Source organism: Vulpes vulpes, chromosome 2 (assembly GCF_048418805.1).
Source record: "Vulpes vulpes isolate BD-2025 chromosome 2, VulVul3, whole genome shotgun sequence".
Taxonomy (NCBI): Eukaryota; Metazoa; Chordata; class Mammalia; order Carnivora; family Canidae; genus Vulpes; species Vulpes vulpes.
The window spans coordinates 13,980,308-14,001,777 of record NC_132781.1 but is presented as its reverse complement, the minus strand read 5'-3'; the positions used below and the strand labels follow the sequence as shown (position 1 = coordinate 14,001,777).

General features: G+C 38.5%; 1 protein-coding gene across 31 annotated transcripts in view; it reads right to left on the bottom strand.

Moving 5' to 3' along the window:
• Positions 1-21,470, bottom strand: part of BPTF (bromodomain PHD finger transcription factor) — a 157,389-nt gene that overhangs the window by 13,641 nt on the left and 122,278 nt on the right. For 9 of the 31 annotated variants that reach the window (XM_072746802.1, XM_025999600.2, XM_025999602.2 and 6 more), the window contains 9 exons: positions 19,925-20,142; positions 15,548-15,770; positions 13,927-14,843; positions 12,251-12,333; positions 11,730-11,955; positions 5,373-5,707; positions 2,377-2,550; positions 1,421-1,613; positions 465-549 (listed from right to left, as the gene is read on the bottom strand). In XM_072746802.1, the coding sequence (XP_072602903.1) occupies positions 465-549; positions 1,421-1,613; positions 2,377-2,550; positions 5,373-5,707; positions 11,730-11,955; positions 12,251-12,333; positions 13,927-14,843; positions 15,548-15,770; positions 19,925-20,142 (2,454 nt within the window). The remainder of the gene's footprint in view (positions 1-464; positions 550-1,420; positions 1,614-2,376; positions 2,551-5,372; positions 5,708-11,729; positions 11,956-12,250; positions 12,334-13,926; positions 14,844-15,547; positions 15,771-19,924; positions 20,143-21,470) is intronic. The other 22 variants (XM_025999609.2, XM_072746807.1, XM_072746806.1 and 19 more) reach the window with 3 other exon arrangements.

Genomic DNA, 21,470 nt, shown 5'->3' with positions numbered 1-21,470 from the left:
TTTGGCTCAGGTTGTGATTTTGGGGTCCTGGGATCGAATCCTACACCGGGCTCCCCACAGGGAGCCTGCTTCTCCCTCTACCTATGTCTCTGCCTCTTTGTGTGTCTCCCATGAATAAACAAATAAAAATCTTAAAAAAAAAAAAACTTTCTCATTTAAAAAATGCTTAGCTTTGAAATTTTTTTTTTTTAAGATTTTTATTTATTTGAGAGAGAGGGAGAACACAGAGTGAGAGGAAGAAGCAGACTCCCTGCTGAGCAGAGAACCTGACACAGGACTTGATCCCAGTGCAAGGGAATGCAGAGTTAAATGTTAATACACACTCTCAATTTATCCTACAAGTTACCACACTAATTTATTCTTCCACCAGCCTCGCTCAACACATCCTTACAACAGATCAGTCTCATGGATGGCAAATATCTGCTGAGATCTGAAGATACTCCATACTCAACTCAAGTACCTACCCATAGGTTCCTTAATAACACCGTAATAATCTGGTGCATCATTAGGATCCACTGGTTCAAGGAAAGGCCAGGCCATCTTATGGGCCTATATTGGGGGCAGAAAACAACATTATTGTCAGGTAGAAATACAAATTTCATTTATGTTTCCCAACTGAGTTATTGTATCAATCAACCCTTAACTCCAGAAGTCAGTTTTAAACCTGAGAGATGAAATTATTTTATACTTAGAGGAGTTTTGCTCTAGACATAAATCATCTCTGGTGAGCATACTTTGCACTAATGATTCTCAAAGAGTGGTCTGAGGACCTCCGCTGGGGCAGTGAAGCACTACTTAGAAGTCCGAAATCTGTATTCTTATCCCTAACATGACAACCTGCTACCTATAAAAGTGGAGTGGAATAAGTTCAAAGTGTGGAATGGTTACCACTACTGACTAATGATAATGAGGTGGCAGAGACATGCAATTAAGTAACTTGACCCACATATGGAGACCACTGTTCTCTTTTCAGTTCTTTAAAAAAAAATTTTTTTTTTCTCTTCAAGATTTTATTTTTAAGTAATCTCTACACCCAATGCAGGCTCGGACTCAATTCCAAGATCAGGAGTTGCCTGCTCTTCTTACTGAGCCAGCTGGGTGTCCCCTCACTAAAGTTTAATCAAACTGTTCAATTTATAGTGGTGAGGTAAACTTTTCTTTAAAAATTAAATCTAGGTTTAAAAAGTGAGTAATTTTAAATACAAAGGTTAGCTTAGGAACAAGTGAGCTCCTATGTGAATACGGTTAACCTCATGATACTGTCATGTGAAGGACAAGAGTCTCGAGACTTCACTAGCCTCATCGGGAGTCAAGAAATAATCACAGACTCTGAGACTGGAAGGTTCAAATCCTAGAAATGAATCCAAAGTCACGCTGCTTGACTTCCTCTTCAAACACGACACACAGAGAGGTTTCTCACCTGTAAAGAACGAAGCACCCTTTTTAAACCCTCATAGTCTTTCTCCGTTAGCGGTGTGAGCACTGTCATGGCATCCTCTGTTGACTGGCACTGTGGACAGACATACTCGTCAATGAGCTCTGCCTCACTTTGCAAGATGCCAACGCAGCGCCCATGGTACCAATTCTGACACCGATCACAGCCAATATAAAATCTGCAAGATCCGAAATGGAAATGTGAGTTCAAAACAGATGGGATCACGTTGCTTATAATTTACTTTAAAAAGTGATAAAACATGCACCTGAAAAGATTCTAACTCTGGGTATAAAATAGTTTAGTATTACAATCGTTTTAATACTTTTGCAGATTGACATTCAAATGTGTTAATTTAGTGTTTCTGATGTTAAGAACAAGCATTAAAAGTTTATTAAGAACACTGTGGAATATTGGAGAACTAATCTGAAGAAAAATGCAAAATATTTAATTGTCTTTAGAGTTCAAAACGAAATAAAGCCAAAAATCTTTCAACTAGTACTGTATCAAATGGGAAGCTCGTATTGGCCACCCAACCAGGTGTTCAAAATCCTATAAGCTAATAACAGAGTCTCAGAACTTATACCGAATTAGTGATTTTTCCCCCTAACCTACAATAAAGCACCATTTCAAACACTGATAAAGTCCAAACAAGTCAGGCTATTTTAATCTCATTAATTTCTATGTTACATATTGAAGAATCAAGTCTACCATTAAACCATATTTTTTTTTCCCAATGCATCTCAAACATTCACTATGAAGCAACATAAATTTTGAAGGGAAGGTAAAGAGGGAAAAAAGAGAAAAAAAATTGGAAAGGAATTTGGAATGTAAGTGTATAATATATGCAGAAAAATATCTTGCTTTTTATTTTAAAATAAATAACCAGTCAGAGCAATTTGGCTTCCTAAATTATTAAATATGATGCTCTTATCAGAACTCACTGTGACTCATCATAAGGTGTTCTGCAGATACAGTACAATTCCTCACTGCTGCCCTCTTGTGCCCGTTTACAATCATTACAGATGTACACATCCATTTTCTTAGCCTCCTTTTCTGTGATGCCAACACATTCTCCATGATACCAGTTAGTACAAAGATCACAGCCAATATAGAACCTAAAAGTATTCACAATGAAAATGACAATGTAATTGTCATTTTGAGCTGCATGATACTTAAATCTGTCTTCCCTGTCCTGATTCGCTTTCTTACAGGATAACTTTCTGCAATGAGTCAGCTAAACATCCTGCATCCAACCTTTCTATCCTTGGCAAACTACAGCATCTGACACTGTATCAAGTGTGGAAACATAAAATCACTCACATCAATTTCAACAAATACACTGTTTAGTGAAATATGGATCTTTAAAAACATACTGAAATTTGAAAAAATAAACAACACACTGATGGTGATGTCTCCCTCTTAATGAATGTGTATAAAACTGGAACAGGCACAAAAACCAAAGCCAAAGAATCAAAGACTTACATCTGTCAAACCTATGCCACAGAAGCCATTTCAAATTCAGGGCTATTTCTTAGATAGGTTTGAAAATGTATCTCACAGTTTAAATTGAAAACAAAGCAAAGCGCAAACACCAAGTAAAAGTTACACTACAAGGAACATGCAGGTCAGCCAGATGTAGAAGATAAATGGTCAAAATATGATATGAAGAAGATATCTAAGAAAGGTAGATGTAGTAATTCAATTTCTAAGTTTTCTAAATTAACATGGGAATTTAATCTAATTTTAACAGATTATGACATGGGCCAGTTTTTCAATGTAATGTATGTGACAATGTGGAGCGTGACCAGATTAATTAATTGGTAAGGAACTGCTTCAATTCAAAATGGGGGATACACAGCATGGAGTGTGATATAAGAATTGGTAGCAAAAACAGCAAGACGTTCCACTGTAATTGGCGAGGTAGGGCTGGACAAGTGCAGTAATTACTGAGGGTAATCACATCTAGTTAACACTCATGGCTTTTGTAATATAAGATCCCAAATGACAGAACGGATGAAAAATGTCTCTATGACAAACACAGAGTGTATATAAAAGTGCTGACAGGAGCTATGTAGGAATGTCATGTAAAAATCATAGCAAGAATTAGTGTGAATCACAAAGGATCAGACTGGCCTTTCTGACACGGTTCTATCAAAGTGTTTCTTGGTAGACCGACCTAGAGAAATGGAAGTAGTCCTCAAACTAACCTGTCATATGAATGTAGGGAATAATATATGATTGTATACTTCATCCTATTCCCATTAATTTTTTTCTTTTGAATTTGGATTCCTGCATGATTTTCACTGCCACAGGTGGGGTTGGGCCCTCAAGGTGTTTCCGTATGTTGCCTTCAACAGATGGCGGGCTATGTGTTCTGGACATAAGCTCAGGGCTCGAATTTCAAGTTGTAGTCATTCTCACTAGATTCCCAAACCAGCCTAGTTTGGTACAAGAGATCACAAAATACTCCTAAAATACACTAGTTCATCCTAATTAGACAGGGAGTGAATGAACCTGGTATACTGAAATTTCAGTAACAACATGAAAAATATGAAATACCCACAGGAAAATGAGGCAGTTGCAGTAAAAGTTGCAACATATGTTCACGTGTACCTCATTTTATGCAGCTTAAGTATGACAAAAATATTGTGTGTGAAGTAAATTTCTGTGATCTGAATATTTTAAATAAGCCAAAGAAGTCTAATTTTTTAAAGTCCATAAACAGATATTTTTGTAAAGCAAGTAAATCATGTTCTGTTTTGTTCTATAAATAATTAAATATTCTTTTGCTTAAAGGGAGGCATGTGTATTAGACTAAGGGGAAAATCATTTAGCAGGGCCCCACTCTGCACATTATCTATCATTTCCAATAAAGACAACGAAAAGGGAAGATGCTAAAACTGAAGTGTTTAATTCAACACACCGCTAAATCTAGCAACAAAGAATGTTGATCGAGCACCTGGTTATAATTTTAAATAGCACTGCCAAAGCAGCTTCAATGTTGCAACTTAAAATGTCATTGAAGAGATCATAATTTTATTTTATAAACTTTTTAGGCATCCACTGAAGGCAGATATTAAGCATGGCTAACTCTAATCATACGTGTTTAGCACAATCAAACTTTTTGGTACTGCAAAAAACACTGTAGTTAACCTTGGCTTTAAAAAGCTGGCCTACATTTAAATGCTCAAAATGAAAGCTTAATACTTTGTTGAATGATAATGATAAAAAAATGAAACTGCATTAATGGATTAGTGTTTCTCAAATCTTGTATATATCACCAAATACAAGTCACAACAGTCAAAAACAGCCTCCAGCTGCCATGCTTTATTATCACACATTTCAGTGCCATTCTTGAAGACTGAAAAGAGCACTCTGGCTTTTGTCCCCCAAAAGAAAGTGGGAACTTTGACAAAAATAGTATTAAATTTCAGTATCCCAATACAAAAAAACACAGAACTGCTTAAAATTAAACAATAAAAAACAAAGCCACTCAAATTTGAAACCTTGTGCACCATTCATAGTCAGACAGTCTCTAAGTTTTTGATGTAATCATAAGGTTGTGAACAGATTCCAGAAAAGATGCTTTCAACTTTGGGCAGCGATAATATACCTCCTTCTCTAGACAGGATTACTGATTGATTTGGAATTAATCCAGAGAGAAGAGGAAAAAGCAAAAGAGCAACAGAAAGCTTGTTTTTGACAGAAAAGAATATGATGAACAAACATGAATCATGAACACATAAAATACAAAATTTTGACTTCTCTAGGGTCGAGTTTAAGAACATCAGATACAAGACCACAAAGGAACATCATTACCCTTACTTTCAACTACTTTCATTGACATTGCTACCAATACACTCATTTTCTTCACAACTGGAAATTTAACAGCTAAACATTTAAGAAAATAAACTAGAGCCCAAAAAGATCTACTCACTTAGATTCATCGTAAGGCGTTTTACAGATACAGTAAAGCTTTGTGTCCTTCTTAGTTTCCTTTGAGGTAGTAGAGATCATTTTCTTCTTCTTGGACTTGGAGCTTGAATCTCTTTCTTCTTCTCGCTTCCTCTTCTGGGAAGCCACAGGCAGTGTGGCCGTGGCTGTGGCTGTGGCCGTGGACAGAGGACCTGTGTGCTGCGGGGGAGGCGGAGGCGGGGGTGAAGGCGGAGGGGCTGGAGGCGCAGGTGGTGCTGCAGGCGATGTAGCCGCTACTGCTGTGGCCTGCACCATGTCTTTTTCTTTCTTAATTTTCAAGTCTCTCTTGAGCTCTTCCTGTTGTCAATTAAAGACAAGACAAGACTGTCATTCAACTTCTGTAAATGCATGACTTGGCCAAAGGACTTTACATGACCTTCCTTCTGACCTTACCACCCTTGTCTGAGCAGCTGCACAGTCCAGCCTAGTGTGAGGGAGGTTAGTAATCGTAGCATCCTAACTATACCCAATCAAAACAACTAGAAATATAAGGTGAAGATTATTTAATAAATAAAAGCCTCTAGCTATCTTCAAAGAAGATCTGACAGAAAGATGACCAAGTTTCAGAAAACAGTGCCCTCACTTGGCTTGCCCATGCTGTGCCCTGGTTATTTCAGTTGTTGCTCAGAATGGGGTTTCAAGTGTCCTCACCCACTGGCTGCTTTCCTCTGGCTGCTCTCTGTCTGTGTCCTTAGAGTGAGACCCAACATGAACTGAACATGATACTCAAGATGTGTTCTGATCAGCCAAAAGCTCAATGAGGGCAGTCTGGGTAGCTCAGCGGTTTAGCGCCGCCTTCAGCCCAGGGCATGACCCTGGTGACCCAGGATCAAGTCCCACGTTGGGCACCCTGCATGGAGCATGCTTCTCCCTCTGGCTGTGTATCTGCCTCTCTTTCTCTCTCTCTCTGTGTCTCTCATGAATAAATAAAATCTTAAAAAAAAAAAAAAAAAAGCTGAATGAGAGACAGATTTGCCTTGCTTACTATGCTCCTATGTCTAGAATTTAGAATGCAGGGAAAGCTATTTTATCAATATACATTTTGACATAAATTAAAATCCTTACATCTCTTCATGTGAAATACTTTATAGACACACCTTTGTTATCTAGTGCCACAACTTATTCTTTGAAATGATGATTATTTCCCTAGAGGAAAAAAAGCCATTGTCATTGGCATCCATGTCCAAACTTGGTATAAATAAATCACTGAGCTTTTTTTTTAATTCTTTTTTTTAAAATTTATTTATTTATGATAGACAGACAGAGAGAGAGAGAGAGAGACAGAGAGAGAGAGAAGCAGAGACACAGGAGGAGGGAAAAGCAGGCTCCATGCCGGGAACCCGACGTGGAACTCGATCCCGGGACTCCAGGATCGCGCCCTGGGCCAAAGTCAGGCGCTAAACCGCTGAGCCACCTAGACATCCCCAATCACCGAGCTTTTAAAATTACACACCAAAAAAATTTTTAAGCAATCTCTACGTCCAACGTGGGGCTCGAACTTGACCCCGAGATCAAGTCGCATACTCTAACTGAGCCAGTCAGGAGTACTGTCAACATCACAAAAATTCTAATAAACCTGAATGGTCTAGTGGTTTAACGAGTCTAATTTTTCTATCTACCCTCCAGATAGTTTTGTAAGTGAGAAGGTAAGCTGTACAACTATTCAGCAACCCTTCTCTAAAAAGAAAGTCTAAACTTCTTCTGAGGGAAGAAAGTAAACGTTGGGTGTCATTTTCCTAGTTAATATGATGTGTTTATAACATAATGAAACAGATTTTAGAAAGATCAAGATGATATAGTAGGGTGGGGTGTCTGGCTGGCTCAGTTGGTAGAGCATGCAGCTCTCGACCTCAGGGTTATGAGTTTGAGGCCCATGTTGGGCATAAAGGCCACTTAAAAAAAAAAAAAAAAGATGGTATAGTGGTTAGACACTGATCCACTTCAAGAACATAACAATGACAGTAAAATATAAAACAAAGAAAACTGAAAAGATAGAATCATGCTTGAATTAGATATAAATGTCTCTATAAAATGGAAACACAAAACTGTGCACAAAAAGTGCAGGCCTGTGGGACTCGAGATTCAGAACTAGGAGTGGTAGCCCAACAATAAACCAATTTCTGCAGGGAGAGGGGACTCAGTATGCTTCATGGGAGTGGGCCACAAGAATAGGTTCTCTGCTTGATATAAGGGTTGGCTGGTCTACACTGCGCCTCCAGAATAGAAATAAAAACAAAACTCCTCTCACTTAAATGCCAAATGCAAACCAAATGAAAACATGTGACATGAAAAAAGACAACCAACAGAATCAATAACTGAATCCGGGGCACCTGGACAGCTTAGTAAGTTGCATCTGACTCTTGTTTTCTTTTTTATTTTTTTTTTGAGTCTTGTTTTCAATGCAGGTCATGATCTCAGGGTTTTGAGATGGAACCCTGCATTGGGCTCTGTGCTGGGGTGAAGCCTGCTTAAGATTCCCTCTCTCCCTCTGCACCCCACATCTACTCTGCTCACATACACTGTCTCAAAAAAAAAAAAAAAAGCATTAATGGCTGATCAATTTTAACACATGGCCACACTAATTCAAGATGGTAACAGAGGAGACTGGGGTGTTGGGGTGGGTGAGAGGAACAGTATACAAGAACTCTTCCTGCATATTTTCTGTAAATGTAAACATTTTCTGTAAATGTAAAACTGCTCTAAAAAATAACCCATTTAACCAAGAAGAGAGACAAGTAGAAATCATACAAGAACATAAAGGATCAATCACGTATCTTAAAAAGAACATTATAATTAAAAATTATTTTATTTTTAAAGATTTTATTTATTTATTCATGAGAGACACAGAGAGAGAAGCAGAGACACAGGCAGAGGGAGAATCAGGCTCCTTGAGGGGAGCCTGATGTGGGACTCAATCCCAGATCCTGGGATCACGCTGTGAGCCAAAGGCAGACAGCTCAACCACTGAGCCACCCAGGCATCCCAAAAATTATTTTAAAAATATGCTAGTACACAAAGATTTGAATATTGCCCTTCAAAGCAAAGTATTTTAGCCATAAATTCTACTAGTTAAAATAGTGCTGGACATCATCTTTCTTACAAAGTATAAATACATTTTCTTTCTTATTAGATTACATAATATACTGTCAAGAAGACCACCTGTAAGATGTTTACAGCAGAAATATTTTTAGGGGCACCTGGGTGGCTCAGTCAGGTAAGCCTCTGCTTTTGGCTTGGGCCATAATTCCAGGGTCCTGGGATACAGCCCTGCATCGGGCTCCCAGCTCAGAGGGGAGTCTGTTTTTCCCTCTCCTTCGGCTTGCAGCTCCCTGTGCCTATGCCCTTTCTCTCTCACTCTCTCAAATAAATAAAATGAAATCTTAATTTTTTTAAAAATGACTGCATAGAATGCAGAAAAATGTTCAGTATATGTTGTCTCTCCAGTGTGATTCCACTTCTGTATAAATTATGTTTACAGATGAATACATATATTAAAAATAATATATATAAGATATATTCTAAAATTATTTTAAAATGGTAATATTTGGGGGAGTCACATTGACTTACATATTATATTTATTTGTTGGCCAAGGTAATTACTTGGAAAGACAACTGAATGCATATGTCCAAATTATTTATATGTTCAGAATATAGACTATTAAATTTCTTCCACTGTGTGCAGAATATGGAGTGAGAATAGCATATGACACATGCTGGATATTAAATAAATACCTGGTGAGTGAACTGAATGGATAAGTCACATTATATATACTGTTCTGCAACATGAATTTTTCATCCAAGCATTTATCATTGAGAATTTCTCCGAAGAGTTAAAAACAAAAAGGACCAATCCTACACACATAATTTTGGTAAAATGGCAGTCCATTGTGTGGACATGCCCAAATGCATTTAATCCAGTGATTCCAGTGGAGGGTGGTGCTAATACTCCGAGTATTTGAGAACATAGGTGGAGAGGAAAAAGTCATTTTTTGGGTTGAAAGTAATGATACTAGCATTTAGTACCCAATGCTATACTTCTTACAGTGTGTAAATACCTGGCTTGTTTAAAGGGCCCAAAGTGCTTTTGTTGAGAGACACTGATTACCAATCTCTGCAAATGTCAGGCGGGTTCCAAATTTTTGTTATTATAAACATTCATTATGTCCTTGCTCATATATCCTGTTTCTTACATGAGTTTCTAGAAGTGAAATTATGGATCAGAATGTCCACATTTTAGAGTCTTCTGATAGACAATGACAATGTTCTCTAGAAATATATGATATTTTATCTAGAAAAAACCAGTATTTTCATTTCACTCCTTAGTATTTAGGTTGACTATCTTTTTATGTTTATGGGCATTTGGCATTTTTAAATTTGAAAACTGCTTGTTTGTATGTCTTACACATTCTTGTACTAGTTTTTTTTTTAATTTCATCATAACTGAGGGATCACTGACAAAACTGCAAGGTATTTAAAGTATACATTGTAGAGACTTGATATATGTATATATTGTGATAGGATTTCCATTATCTAACTATTTATTCTTTCTTATTTTAATGTTCACCTTTTCCTTACTGACTTAAGAGCTCTTTAAATTTTATGATTACTAATTCTGTCATTAATGTCAGAACATTTTTTCCTGTTTGATACCGGTTTTTCAATATTTTTTTTAATTAATTAATTAATTTTTTATTTTTTATGATAGTCACACAGAAAGAGAGAGAGAGAGAGAGAGAGAGGCAGAGACATAGGCAGAGGGAGAAGCAGGCTCCATGCACTGGGAGCCCGACGTGGGATTCAATCCCGGGTCTCCGATCGCGCCCTGGGCCAAATGCAGGTGCCAAACCGCTGCACCACCCAGGGATCCCCGGGTTTTTCAATATTGCTTATGGTATTTTCTTTCTTCCTATATACATTTTCTTTTCATAAAATCTCTTTCCTTCTTGACATTTGAAATTTGTAATGTGCAGGAGTGGTTTTCCCCACTCTAAGATTACAAAAATGACCATGTTGTTTTCTTCTATATTTTTGTGGTTTCCTTTTTCACATTATAATTTTTTATATTGGGCAGCCTGGGTGGCTCAGTGGTTTAGCGCCGCCTTCAGCCCAGGGCGTGATCCTGGAGACCTGGGATCGAGTCCGAAGTCGGGCTCCCTGCATGGAGCCTGCTTCTCCCTCTGCCTGTGTCTACCTCTCTCTCTCTGTATCTCCCATGAATAAATAAAAAAATCTTACAAAAAAAAATAATTTTTTATTTGAAGTGGATCTTAAGGTGAGAGGGAATATTTGCTACTGTGAATTGATTCTGTTTATAACACTTTCACAATGCTTATAGTCTCAACATGTATCTAGTGTGTGACCACCTCCCTGAAATTTCTCATAAATAAAATTTTTCTTTTGGGGTTTTGACATAATAATATCATACAATAAGAATTTTATCCTTTTTAAAAAGAATTTTATTTATTTGAGAGAGAGCAAGAATGAGAGAGATCACAGAGGGAGAGGGAGAAGCGGGCTCCCCACGAGCAGAGAGCTGACACAGGGCTCAATCCCAGGATCCCAGGATCATGACCTGAGCCTAAGTCAGACACTTAACCGAATGAGCCACCCAGGCACTCCAGAATTTTATCTTATTTAAGATAGTAGCTAGTGATAAATAATTTTCAGAGTTTTTGGCATTGTCATCTAGTTTCTGACTTTGGTGAGAAGATCCCTCATGTTTCAGAGTTGTGTAATGTCAGTTGTTGGGCTGATCAATTTTTAAAATTCTCATCTTAAAATATACAAAATACTTCCAGGAATGATTCAGATAACCTACTTTTCTCTTAAGAAGCTGTTCAAATATGTGTGAATAGATGTCCTTTTTCATTTTTCAATGAACTCCCCAAGCAAGCGAAGAATTAGCAATGCCTGTAGGATCAGTTACAACTCAAAGAGGAATGTGTCTTATTTAATGGGCAACTCTTTATTTCCTATCCTTCGACACTGTTTTGCAGCTCGTGGTCTACCTTTGTCATGAAACTTAGCAAGACTATGTCAAAGACAGTAAAAGCTATTCCCGAGAGGGTTCTCAAAATGTTTTTATTTAAATCAATAGACTGATCTCTTAGTGTGGCTATGTTAGAGATTACAATATACTTCCAGATATAAAGCCTCTGTCCTATTTCAAAAGACATGTGTCCCACTGTTCTTAGTCTATGTACAAAAATGTAAGTTCTATGAACAAGATGATATTTACAGCTTAGCCGAAGTTGCAAAGGAAAAAAAAAAAATAAAGTGCTAAACACTGGACACAGAAGGAAGGGAAATACCTTCTTACCTGCACTTCAATCTGTAGGTCTTTGTCCAGGAGTGCTCTCTTTTTTAGTATTTCAGCTTTGAGTTGTTCCTTGTGTTTGAAGAGCAGCGCAGAGAGCTTGGTGGCATTCTGCTTGCTACGTTTCTGTTCCACACTCTCTTCACGCTTCCGTTTCTTTGCTGCCTGCTTTTCTTCTTTATCTATCTTATCCAAAATATACTTCATCACCTGGTTACAGACAATCATTCTAGAGAGAAATACACAATCCATGTAATCCTGAAAGGCTTAAGAAATAATTTTTCTATGTCTTTACAGTTGATACACAAACTTTCTATGACTAGAAAGCTTCAAAGAGTGATTCAAACCAGTTATGAACAGCTAGTAGTGCCAAGTGTTCTCATTTAATGAACTTCAGGCAAAATTAAAAAACAAACAAACAAAAAAAGGAAACCCCAATGTCCTGTGTGTGTGTGGACACTAAAGAGGAAAGGCTGGTATACAACGAGTCCCTGTGTTCCTGGGTTACAAACATTTCTCCCTACCTTTGATTCTCTTCTCTTTCAGCTGGAGTCATGGTCTTTTTCTGCTTTAAATGTTCTATTACAGCATTATGCTTCATCACCACCTTCAGGACAGAACAAAATCCCAAAGTGCATATTTTATAACGACTACAAGTTGGTATACAGATAACAACAGTAGAAATATGAGCACATGTATGTTTTTCAAAGAAACTAAAAATTTTATATCATAATACAAATAAAATTAGAGCTACAAAAATATGGCTTGGGAGCTTACCATGTACTGGGCACTGTACTAAGTAAACACTTAACAATACCTCAATTATTCCTCATAACAACGCTGAAAGGGCTAATTTTATAAAAGAGATTCTCAGACATATAAAACTTAACTCACTTACTTGAGATTAAATGAGTACTATAAGCTGTAACTTTAACTCAGCTATCATTCTCCAATAGCCATTTTTTTTTAGCATTACACTCTCTTCCTAGACATTCATTTCAAATATTTCCCCTCCTTCCCATCCCACTTTGCATGGAGATTAGGATAAAGACAGACATTGTAATAATTCTCAATTTACACAGTACTAAAAGCTGGGTAATGATGCATTTGAACATATACATGACATTGATTTATAAGAGTATTACCATACACCTTTAAAATCTCTTTGCTGTTTAAAAAAAAGTGCTTCTAGCAATGTTGCATTAGAACCCTCAAATGTGCTAAGAGACACTATCTTAATTATTTCTACCTAAAAAGAAATGCTCATATGATGTGATAGAAGTACTATTGCTACAAGAGCCATCATGTTCCAAATTTCAATGAATCAAATCAACATGTGGTACACCTTAAATTTATACAACACTGTATGTTGAACATATCCCAATAAAAAATAAAAAGTGCTTCTACATACATGACCTCTTTCAATCATTACAATAATCTTGTATGGCTGGAAAGAGAGGGAGTATTAATGAAGATATAGAGCTCAGGGTAGAGAGAGGAGTTTCAGAGACTGTGAAGGGGAGACCTCGGAACTGGATGCAGGTCTCGTGACTTGGGAACACTTGAAATCCACACACAAACTCCTGACTAATGCTGAATGGTGTATGTTGTCGATGCAAAGACAGTTTTCTCTAGTGATGCTACAGGATCTTATATGTGTGACTTCATTTTAAGTAGAATAATTCTAATTCCTCTAAATTGCCTTACTTCACTAAGATGCTACTACAGGATGCCACTTTTTATTTAAACTCTGGAGTAGAATTTCAACCTTTTACAAAGGTGTGGCTAGAAATGCAAATAGGTTTCAACTGTTTATAATTTGCTTAGTTTCCCAGCAAACTAAGGAATGACCATTGCAAATAACTTCAAAGAAAGTACTATGGCGCCTGAAGTGGCTTTCAACTTAAACCTTCCAGTTTTGCATTAATGGCACTTAAACTCCTAACTCCATTCTTTCCATCTTCGTTCTCCCAAAATACAGGTAGTTTTTTTAATAAGCACTGATTGTTTTCATCCAATACAGAGTTCCAAGCCTTGGTAGTCATTTGTTATTTTTTTGTCAATCCAGTGCTGCTTCTAAATTGAAGCATCAATGACTTTTGTCTCACGTAGGAAACCTAACACAACCAACACTAAGTCTACTGCACAGCACAATAATTCAAGCTACTGAACATGCTGCTTTTTTACTTAATAACTTTACCTGTTTCTGAATGATTTCACTTTGATTAGAAGCTTGGAGAGTGTGTTCCCGCTTAATTTCTATCTGTTGCTGCTTCTTCTTTTGCTGCTGCTCCCTGAGTTGCTGAACCCTTTGCAACTGCTCTTGCACACTGGCTGCCTGCACTGTAACCACATTCTGAATCTGGTGAGTCTGCACAGGACTGCTTTGCTGAATTTGAATAGGTAACTGGAGTTTGATTTGCTGGGGCACACCACCTTGCTGAGCCTGTATCTGAGCCACAACCTGCGACTGGATCTGAGAGAGAACCTGGACTTGTTGTTGCAGCTGAGGCACAGCAATGACTTGGGGCTGTGGCTGCTGTATCTGTAGCTGAGGACGGGATGGGGATGAAACAGTAACTTGACTTAACGTCTGTCCTGATGAAAGAGTTTGAGTTGGAGACTGTACCTGGGGTTGTGATTGTGGCTGGCCCTGGGAAGGTATCTGAAGAGATGTATGTGGTTGAATTGGAATCGGTTGTGAGGTTGTAGTCTGAACCTGGGATTGCTGTCCAGGAGACACTTGGGATGGAGTCGATGGACGTATTCGAGTCTGTGGTGGACTTTGGACGCGAGCAGGAGACTGTCCTTGGACATTACTTTGAGGCTGACACTGTACTGCGACTTGGGGTTTGGATGACTGTGCCTGGGTGGGTTGTGCTTCAGAAGGGACATGGGATGCAACAGTTGTTTGGGTCTGAACTTCAGGCTGAGTCTGAACTTCAGGCTGAGCTGGGGATTGGGGCTGGGTTTGGGACTGGGGCTGAGCTGAAGGCTGAGCAGTCTGTGGCTGGGCTTCTGGAGGACTCACACTTGATGACTGAGCTGCTGGCAAGGTTTTGGCTTGTTGCACCTGTGTTGGGGGTGATAATTTACTCTGTCTTTGTTCACTTGTACCTGTGGGGGAAAAAAAAGGACTAAATATTTCTATTACACTAGAACATAGGACCATGGTAAAAGAAGAATTTGAAGGGAGTTTTCTAAAGGCGAGAATTCTCAATTTCAGTAACACTGATACCTTAGAAATGTTCCATAGACACACTTGAGTTAGGACTCTCCTAACTGGGGATCCAGGTTCTGTTTCATGGCTGCCCTCTGCACATGCTGCTAAGCCTCCTGAACACTGGCTCCTAAAGCAAGGCACAGTCTCTGGAAATTAGCCATGACTTCTGGTAGAGGCTAACGCTAAACCCTCATTTTTCTCCTACGGCATGGTGAGGGTAGCTTGCAGTAAGAGGCTAACAAAGTGGTTCTGGACCTGCAGCTCTCAAATGTAGGCTATGAGTTGGATAGATCCACCTTCCCTGAGATTATCTGTATGGCTCAATCAGTGCTTACAAGGCAGGGCAAGAAGCAAGTCTAGGCACAATTACCATGATAGCCATTATTTTTTGCTCCCCATCCCAATTCTATTTTTTTAGGGGGCGGGTTGGAGATGACAAGGAGTCTGTAGGAACAAGAGATACTGTGAGGCTGACCAGTCATCTTAAGCTCACTGGCTTGAGGCATATCCTTCCAAGGGGAAGCAGTGGGCCTCCTATCCCTCTATTAGCCCAGCAACTCAAGTAATAATGTGCATTTCTGATAACCCCAAGTTCTACCTGCTGCTGTAGTGGAAACAGTAGTGGTGGTGGTGCTGGCTGCTGTGGCTGTTGTTGCCAGAGGCGTAAAGAGGAACCGCTGAACAGTACCGTTCGGCATGGCAGCTTGCATCAGCTGCTGTCCTGGACCCGGAAGTATAGTCACCCCTTGAGGTATCAACTGCAACTGTCCAGTAGTCTGACCTTGTCCTTGAATTACTACTGTCAAACCTTGATTGCCACCCTATGGAAAACAACAGACAACATGTAAACAGCGTTCACAGCATCAATCTATAAGTATTACACTTTTACTTGGGAAGATCCTTTAATGTAGTGAAAATATATACTTGAATGTTTACAGAATAGCATCAGAAGGAATTCACATAAGCTAAAATAAAAGTATTTATTTGGAAAGACAAAAATGTTGTAGAATGAAAAAAATGTGAACTAATAACCCAGAGTTCCAGTGCAGACTCTCCAAATAGACAGTCAGGGATCTGTCTACAAGTAGCATTACCCCTCCATAGCTAAGTTTCCCTAATCTATAAAACAAGAAGATTGACGTGAATGACTAATGCCACCACAAGATTCTGATTTTAAGCCATCTTATACTCATGTTATTTTATAATTTTCATTTTTAAAAAAGATTTTATTTACTTATTCATGAGACACACACACACACACACAGAGAGAGAGAGAGAGAGAGAGAGAGAGAGGCAGAGACACAGAGGGAGAAGCAGGCTCCATGCAGGGAGCCCGATGTGGGAGTCGATCCCAGGACTCCAGGATCATGTCCTGGGCCAAAGGCAGGGGCTTAACTGCTGAGCCACCCAGGGATCCCCTTTTTTATAATTTTCAAAGCATCTTTATACATACTGTCTTGTTTGATCCTCACAATGGACTTGTGACTTTGTGGAATAAGGAGAAAAAATATTACTATTATCTTATCACTAATTAGAAATCAGTATTAGAAAGTCCAAGTCACTTGCCCAATGTTAGAGACCAAGTTAAAGGTGAGATACAATGAGGAGCCAGGTCTCTTGGTCTCAGTTTTTCAACATGCACCAGATTACCCATGGTGCACGCTCAAGTGTAAAAAGCGCAGGGTTTAGACAGGGAATACAAATATTTAGTCAACAAGGTTGCTAATGCCCACACAGTTATCAAAATGGGGACGAGGAAGTAAAAGCTCTGTATGTACTGTCTCTTCTGTTCAGGACTTATTAATCCAGTGACCTTAACTACCAGGGACATGGTGGAGAGTTAGAAGCAAAGTAAAAACAACCCACCCCAAATTCCCAACAGCCAAAACTGACACACAAAATTCATGTATAGTTTAGGAAATAATTATAAAGTAAACATCTATAAATAAATAAACAAACAAACATCTATAAAATCAGCATTCAGGTCACCATTACCATTATGCAAGAAGCCCCCACTGTGATCTACTCTGATCTCCATTCCCTTCTTTTCTCCTGGAGGTAATCCCTATGCTCACTGTTACCGTAAGACAGCACATCTTCATAGTGCTCCTGTTTAGGTATTGATCTATTTCTTTTGGTATTATTTATTTATTTATCTTCAGAGAGTTTGGGGAGGAGGAAGACAGGGAGAGAGAGAATCTGGAGCAAACTCCCTGCTAAGCATGAAGCCCATTATGGGGCTCGATCTCACGACCTGAGCCAAAACCAAGAGTTGGGACGCTCTACTGACAACCACCCAAGCACCCTACAATTTTTGATTTGTGTTTCTAAGATTTATTTATCTTAGGGAAGAGAGAGAGAGAGAGAGAGAGAGAGAGAGTCTACACATGTATGGCGGGGGTGGGGAAGGGGCAGAGGAAGTAAAAGAATCTCAAGTCGATTCCCCACAGAGTGCAGGGCTCAATCTCATGATCCCAAGATTATGATCGGAGCCAAAATCAAGAGTCGGACACTTAACTGACTGAGCACCCAGGCCCCAGTTATGGATTTTTATAGGGCTACAGGTTCACAACTTCAAGAGCATCATCCATGGAGAACATGATGGGAATGATGCCCCTCTGGGTAGGCAATGTAGCCCTGTATCCCTGTACAATACAGCTAGTTTTGTCCACTTCTGAATTTTATGCAAATAGAATCATAATAGAAGTTTGTTACTTGCTCTTTTAGCTCAACAATCTGGTTCTGTGTGGCTGCAGTTTTTCATTTTTGTTGCTATAAGTAATGTACCTCAATTTACCTAATTGATAGTATGTAGACATTTGGGTTGTTACCAGTTTTTTACTCCTGTGAACCGTGCTATGAACACTCATGTCCATTATCCTGAGGATGCTCACGTGAACAAGAACTTCCAATAGGGAATACACCTAGGAGAACTCCCAGACATATGTACATATCCTTGACATTGCTAGAAAATGTCTAGGAGTTTTCCAAATGACTAAACCACAATTTATACTACCACCAGTTGGGCGTAAAAGTTCATTTTGTTTCATGTCTTTGCCAATTCATGATCCTGACATTTTAATTTATACCGAGCTCTTATGTACATGTTTTTTTTTTTTTAAAGATTTTATTCATTTATTCATGAGACAGAGAGAGAAAGAGAGAGAAAGAGGCAGAGGGAGAAGCAGGCACCATGCAGGGAGCCTGACGTGGGATTCATCACGGGTCTCCAGAATCAGGCCCTGGGCTGAAGGTGGCACCAAACCACTGAGCCACTGGGGCTGCCCTATACATGGTTTTAATATGCATTTCCCATATTACTAAGAGAGTTCAGTACTTTTTTTATTTTATTTTATTTTATTTTATTTTTAATTTTTTATTTATTTATGATAGTCACAGAGAGAGAGAGAGAGGCAGAGACACAGGCGGAGGGAGAAGCAGGCTCCATGCACCGGGAGCCTGATGTGGGATTCGATCCCGGGTCTCCAGGATCGCGCCCTGGGCCAAAGGCAGGCGCCAAACCGCTGCGCCACCCAGGGATCCCCACTTTTTTTATTTTAGACAATTAGATTTCCTTTTTCCCCCTTCGAGTTAGTTTGCCTTTTTTTTAAAACTGAGCTTTGCCTTTTTGTCTTCTTGTCTTCTTGATTTTTAGTTAATTGTTTATGTATTTTGGGTAATAGTCCTTCTTTGTATTTACATCTCTTTTCATTTTCATTTTGTTTGCCAAATATAAGTTATTTTTGATGTAGTTGAATTTATAAATATTTTCCTTGTGTATGCTTTTTCTTAACTAAGAAAGCCTTTCTTTTCCTACCTTAAGGTTATGAAACTTTTCTTCTAGCTTACCTTCTGAAAGTTTACAGCTTTACTTTTCATAGGTGGGACTTTTATCCTCTTGGAATTGAGTTTATGAGTGAAGTAGTGGCCTACTTTCATAGCTTCCCATATAAACTCAATTGTCTCAACACCATTTACTAAACAGTCTGTTCTTTTCTCAGTGACCTGCAGTGACACCTCTATCATGAAACAAGTGTCCACATATGCATGGGTCACTTTCTGCATTATTAATAAGTGAGGCATTGTAAGAAGTTTTGGTTATCAGGTTATCACATAGGGCAGAGCCTCCTATTCTTCAAAAGTGTTATAGCTTTTCTTTCTGCTTTTGCACTTCCACATAAACTTTTAAAAATCAGCCTGTCAAGTTCCGTAAAAAAACCTCCTGGTGTTTTTATAGAACTGTATTTAATCTATTGATTACTACTTGAAGAGCTAATAGCAATAATGAGTCTTGGAGGGAAGCAACTTTCATTTTTCCCATGGAAATTGGTCATCTAGTAATGTTTTGGTAATTAAAAAGATTATCTGACTGTTTTAGCTCACAATCTAAGGACTTTAGATAACTGTAATTTATTACATCTCTTCTTCAACTCTAGGAAGCAGCTATTTCTTTAAAAAGTGCATTATAGGGGATTCCCAGGTGGCTCAGCAGTTTGGCTGCTGCCTTCGGCCCAGGGCATGATCTTAGAGTCCTAGGATCAAGTCCCACGTCGGGCTCCCTGCATGGAGCCTGCTTCTCCCTCTGCCTCTCTCTCTCTTTCTCACATGAATAAATAAATAAATGATATCTTTTTTTAAAAAAAAAGTGCATTATAAAACTTTTGATAATAAGTACATGATTTTGGTTTTATTTTGTTTTTTAAATATATTTGAAAGAGAGACAGTAGGAGGAGGAGTAGAGGGAGGGAAATCTGAAGTTGACTCCCTGGTGAGCGTGAAGCCTGATGCAGGATCGATCTCATCACTCAGATTGTGACCTAAGCCAAAACTAAGAGTTGGACATCCTAAGTACATGCTTTTAAACTTAATGCAAGAATAAATAAATGATCACCTGTAAAGTTAAGAATGTTACCTAAGTGGAATTAAAAAACTTTTAATAAAAGTTAAAATGTTAAAATGAAGTTGCATTACTTACGTGGCCCTGTGTTAACTGAGTGAGCTGAGCCATGGTAAGCTTCACCTGTCCCTGTTGTGGGCGAGGGGATTGTGAGGTTGAAGACTGCAGATTTGTACTGGATGTTCCCGAAGTTAATCCTTTCTGTGCAGGTGTCGAGGAAACTGCACTAGGGGCAGAGATTGCGGTGGAGACAGGCTGCCCTCTAATGATCTGAGTCACCACTTGTTGAGGAGCACCTACACACACAGCAAAATGCTATGAATGTTTATATGTCCTTAAGCAGTATTCTGAGTTGAAATATTGTTCAACACATCAGATGAATGTATTCTTTTCGATTTTTAAAAAGCTCTATTGATGCTATGAGCCCAAGGATGCACTCAGACATATATATACACCGAGTCCCACCTGGTTGTCAGTGTACCTGTTTTTGCTTGGTCACTGACGACCACTCCCCAGTTCTTGCTATTTGCAGTTGAAAACACAATCAATATTCTTCCTGTGAGTCTAATGCTAAAATGACAATAGGGAAGACTGAAGAAAAATATACTATAAAGAGCCATTTTATAAAGCTGCCTTTCTTTAGGAATATAGAGTAAGATAATCTAATATATAATGAATCGGGACACCTGGGTGGATCAGCGGTTAAGCGTCTGCCTTCGGCTCAGGGCATGTTCCTGGAGTCCCAGGATTGAGTCCCACATGGGGCTCCCTGCATGGAGCCTGCTTCTCTCCCTCTGCCTGTGTCTCTCATGAATTAACTAAAATCTTAAAATATATATATATTGAATTCATATGAATTTTAAACATAATAAATAGAGTATAGGGCTATTCTGAACCAATTATTTTTATAAATGAGCTTTTCTTAAGGCTCTTCAAAGATAGTTTGGGACAACCATGAGGTGTAGGATCACTTTATCCTCAGTACCAGGGCAAAATGCTCAAAGAATGCTTCCATAGTTCACTGTTCAATATCTACTGAACAAATGAATGAGTTTAAGTTGGAATGGCTCTAGTCTTCTAAAAACTTTCATTTCTCATTTAACTTGCTGAAACTAGAATAAATTTTTCCCATGTGGAGCAGTTGCTAAGAGTAATTATTTGGTAGCTAATTTTACATTTACAATGTCCTAATTCATTATTAGTGAATACCATCACACTTCTGAGGTTTTATATTCATTTCCGGTCTTTTTTCCATTGCTGAATATGATAGATTTCTGAACATACACATTTATGTATAACATTGTACATGTATTACATTGAAAGTCTTTTGACATTCAGAATTACTGTCTCCTTTATCTTTTTAAAATAGTGCTATGGTGAAATCCCTGTTTATAAATTTTTATGTGCTTCTACTTATTTCCTTAAAATATACCCCCACCAATATTACTGGGTTTCTAGTAGGAGCGCAATACTAAATAGAATTTTAGATACCAACTCACACTCCGTCACTGAGTTCCTATCTCACTAAACTTTTGCCAACCGTAGGTACCATCACTAAATATAATATTCCAGCAATCAGAAATGGTATGAGAGCATCATGGTCTCTGAATTAATTCAATTACTA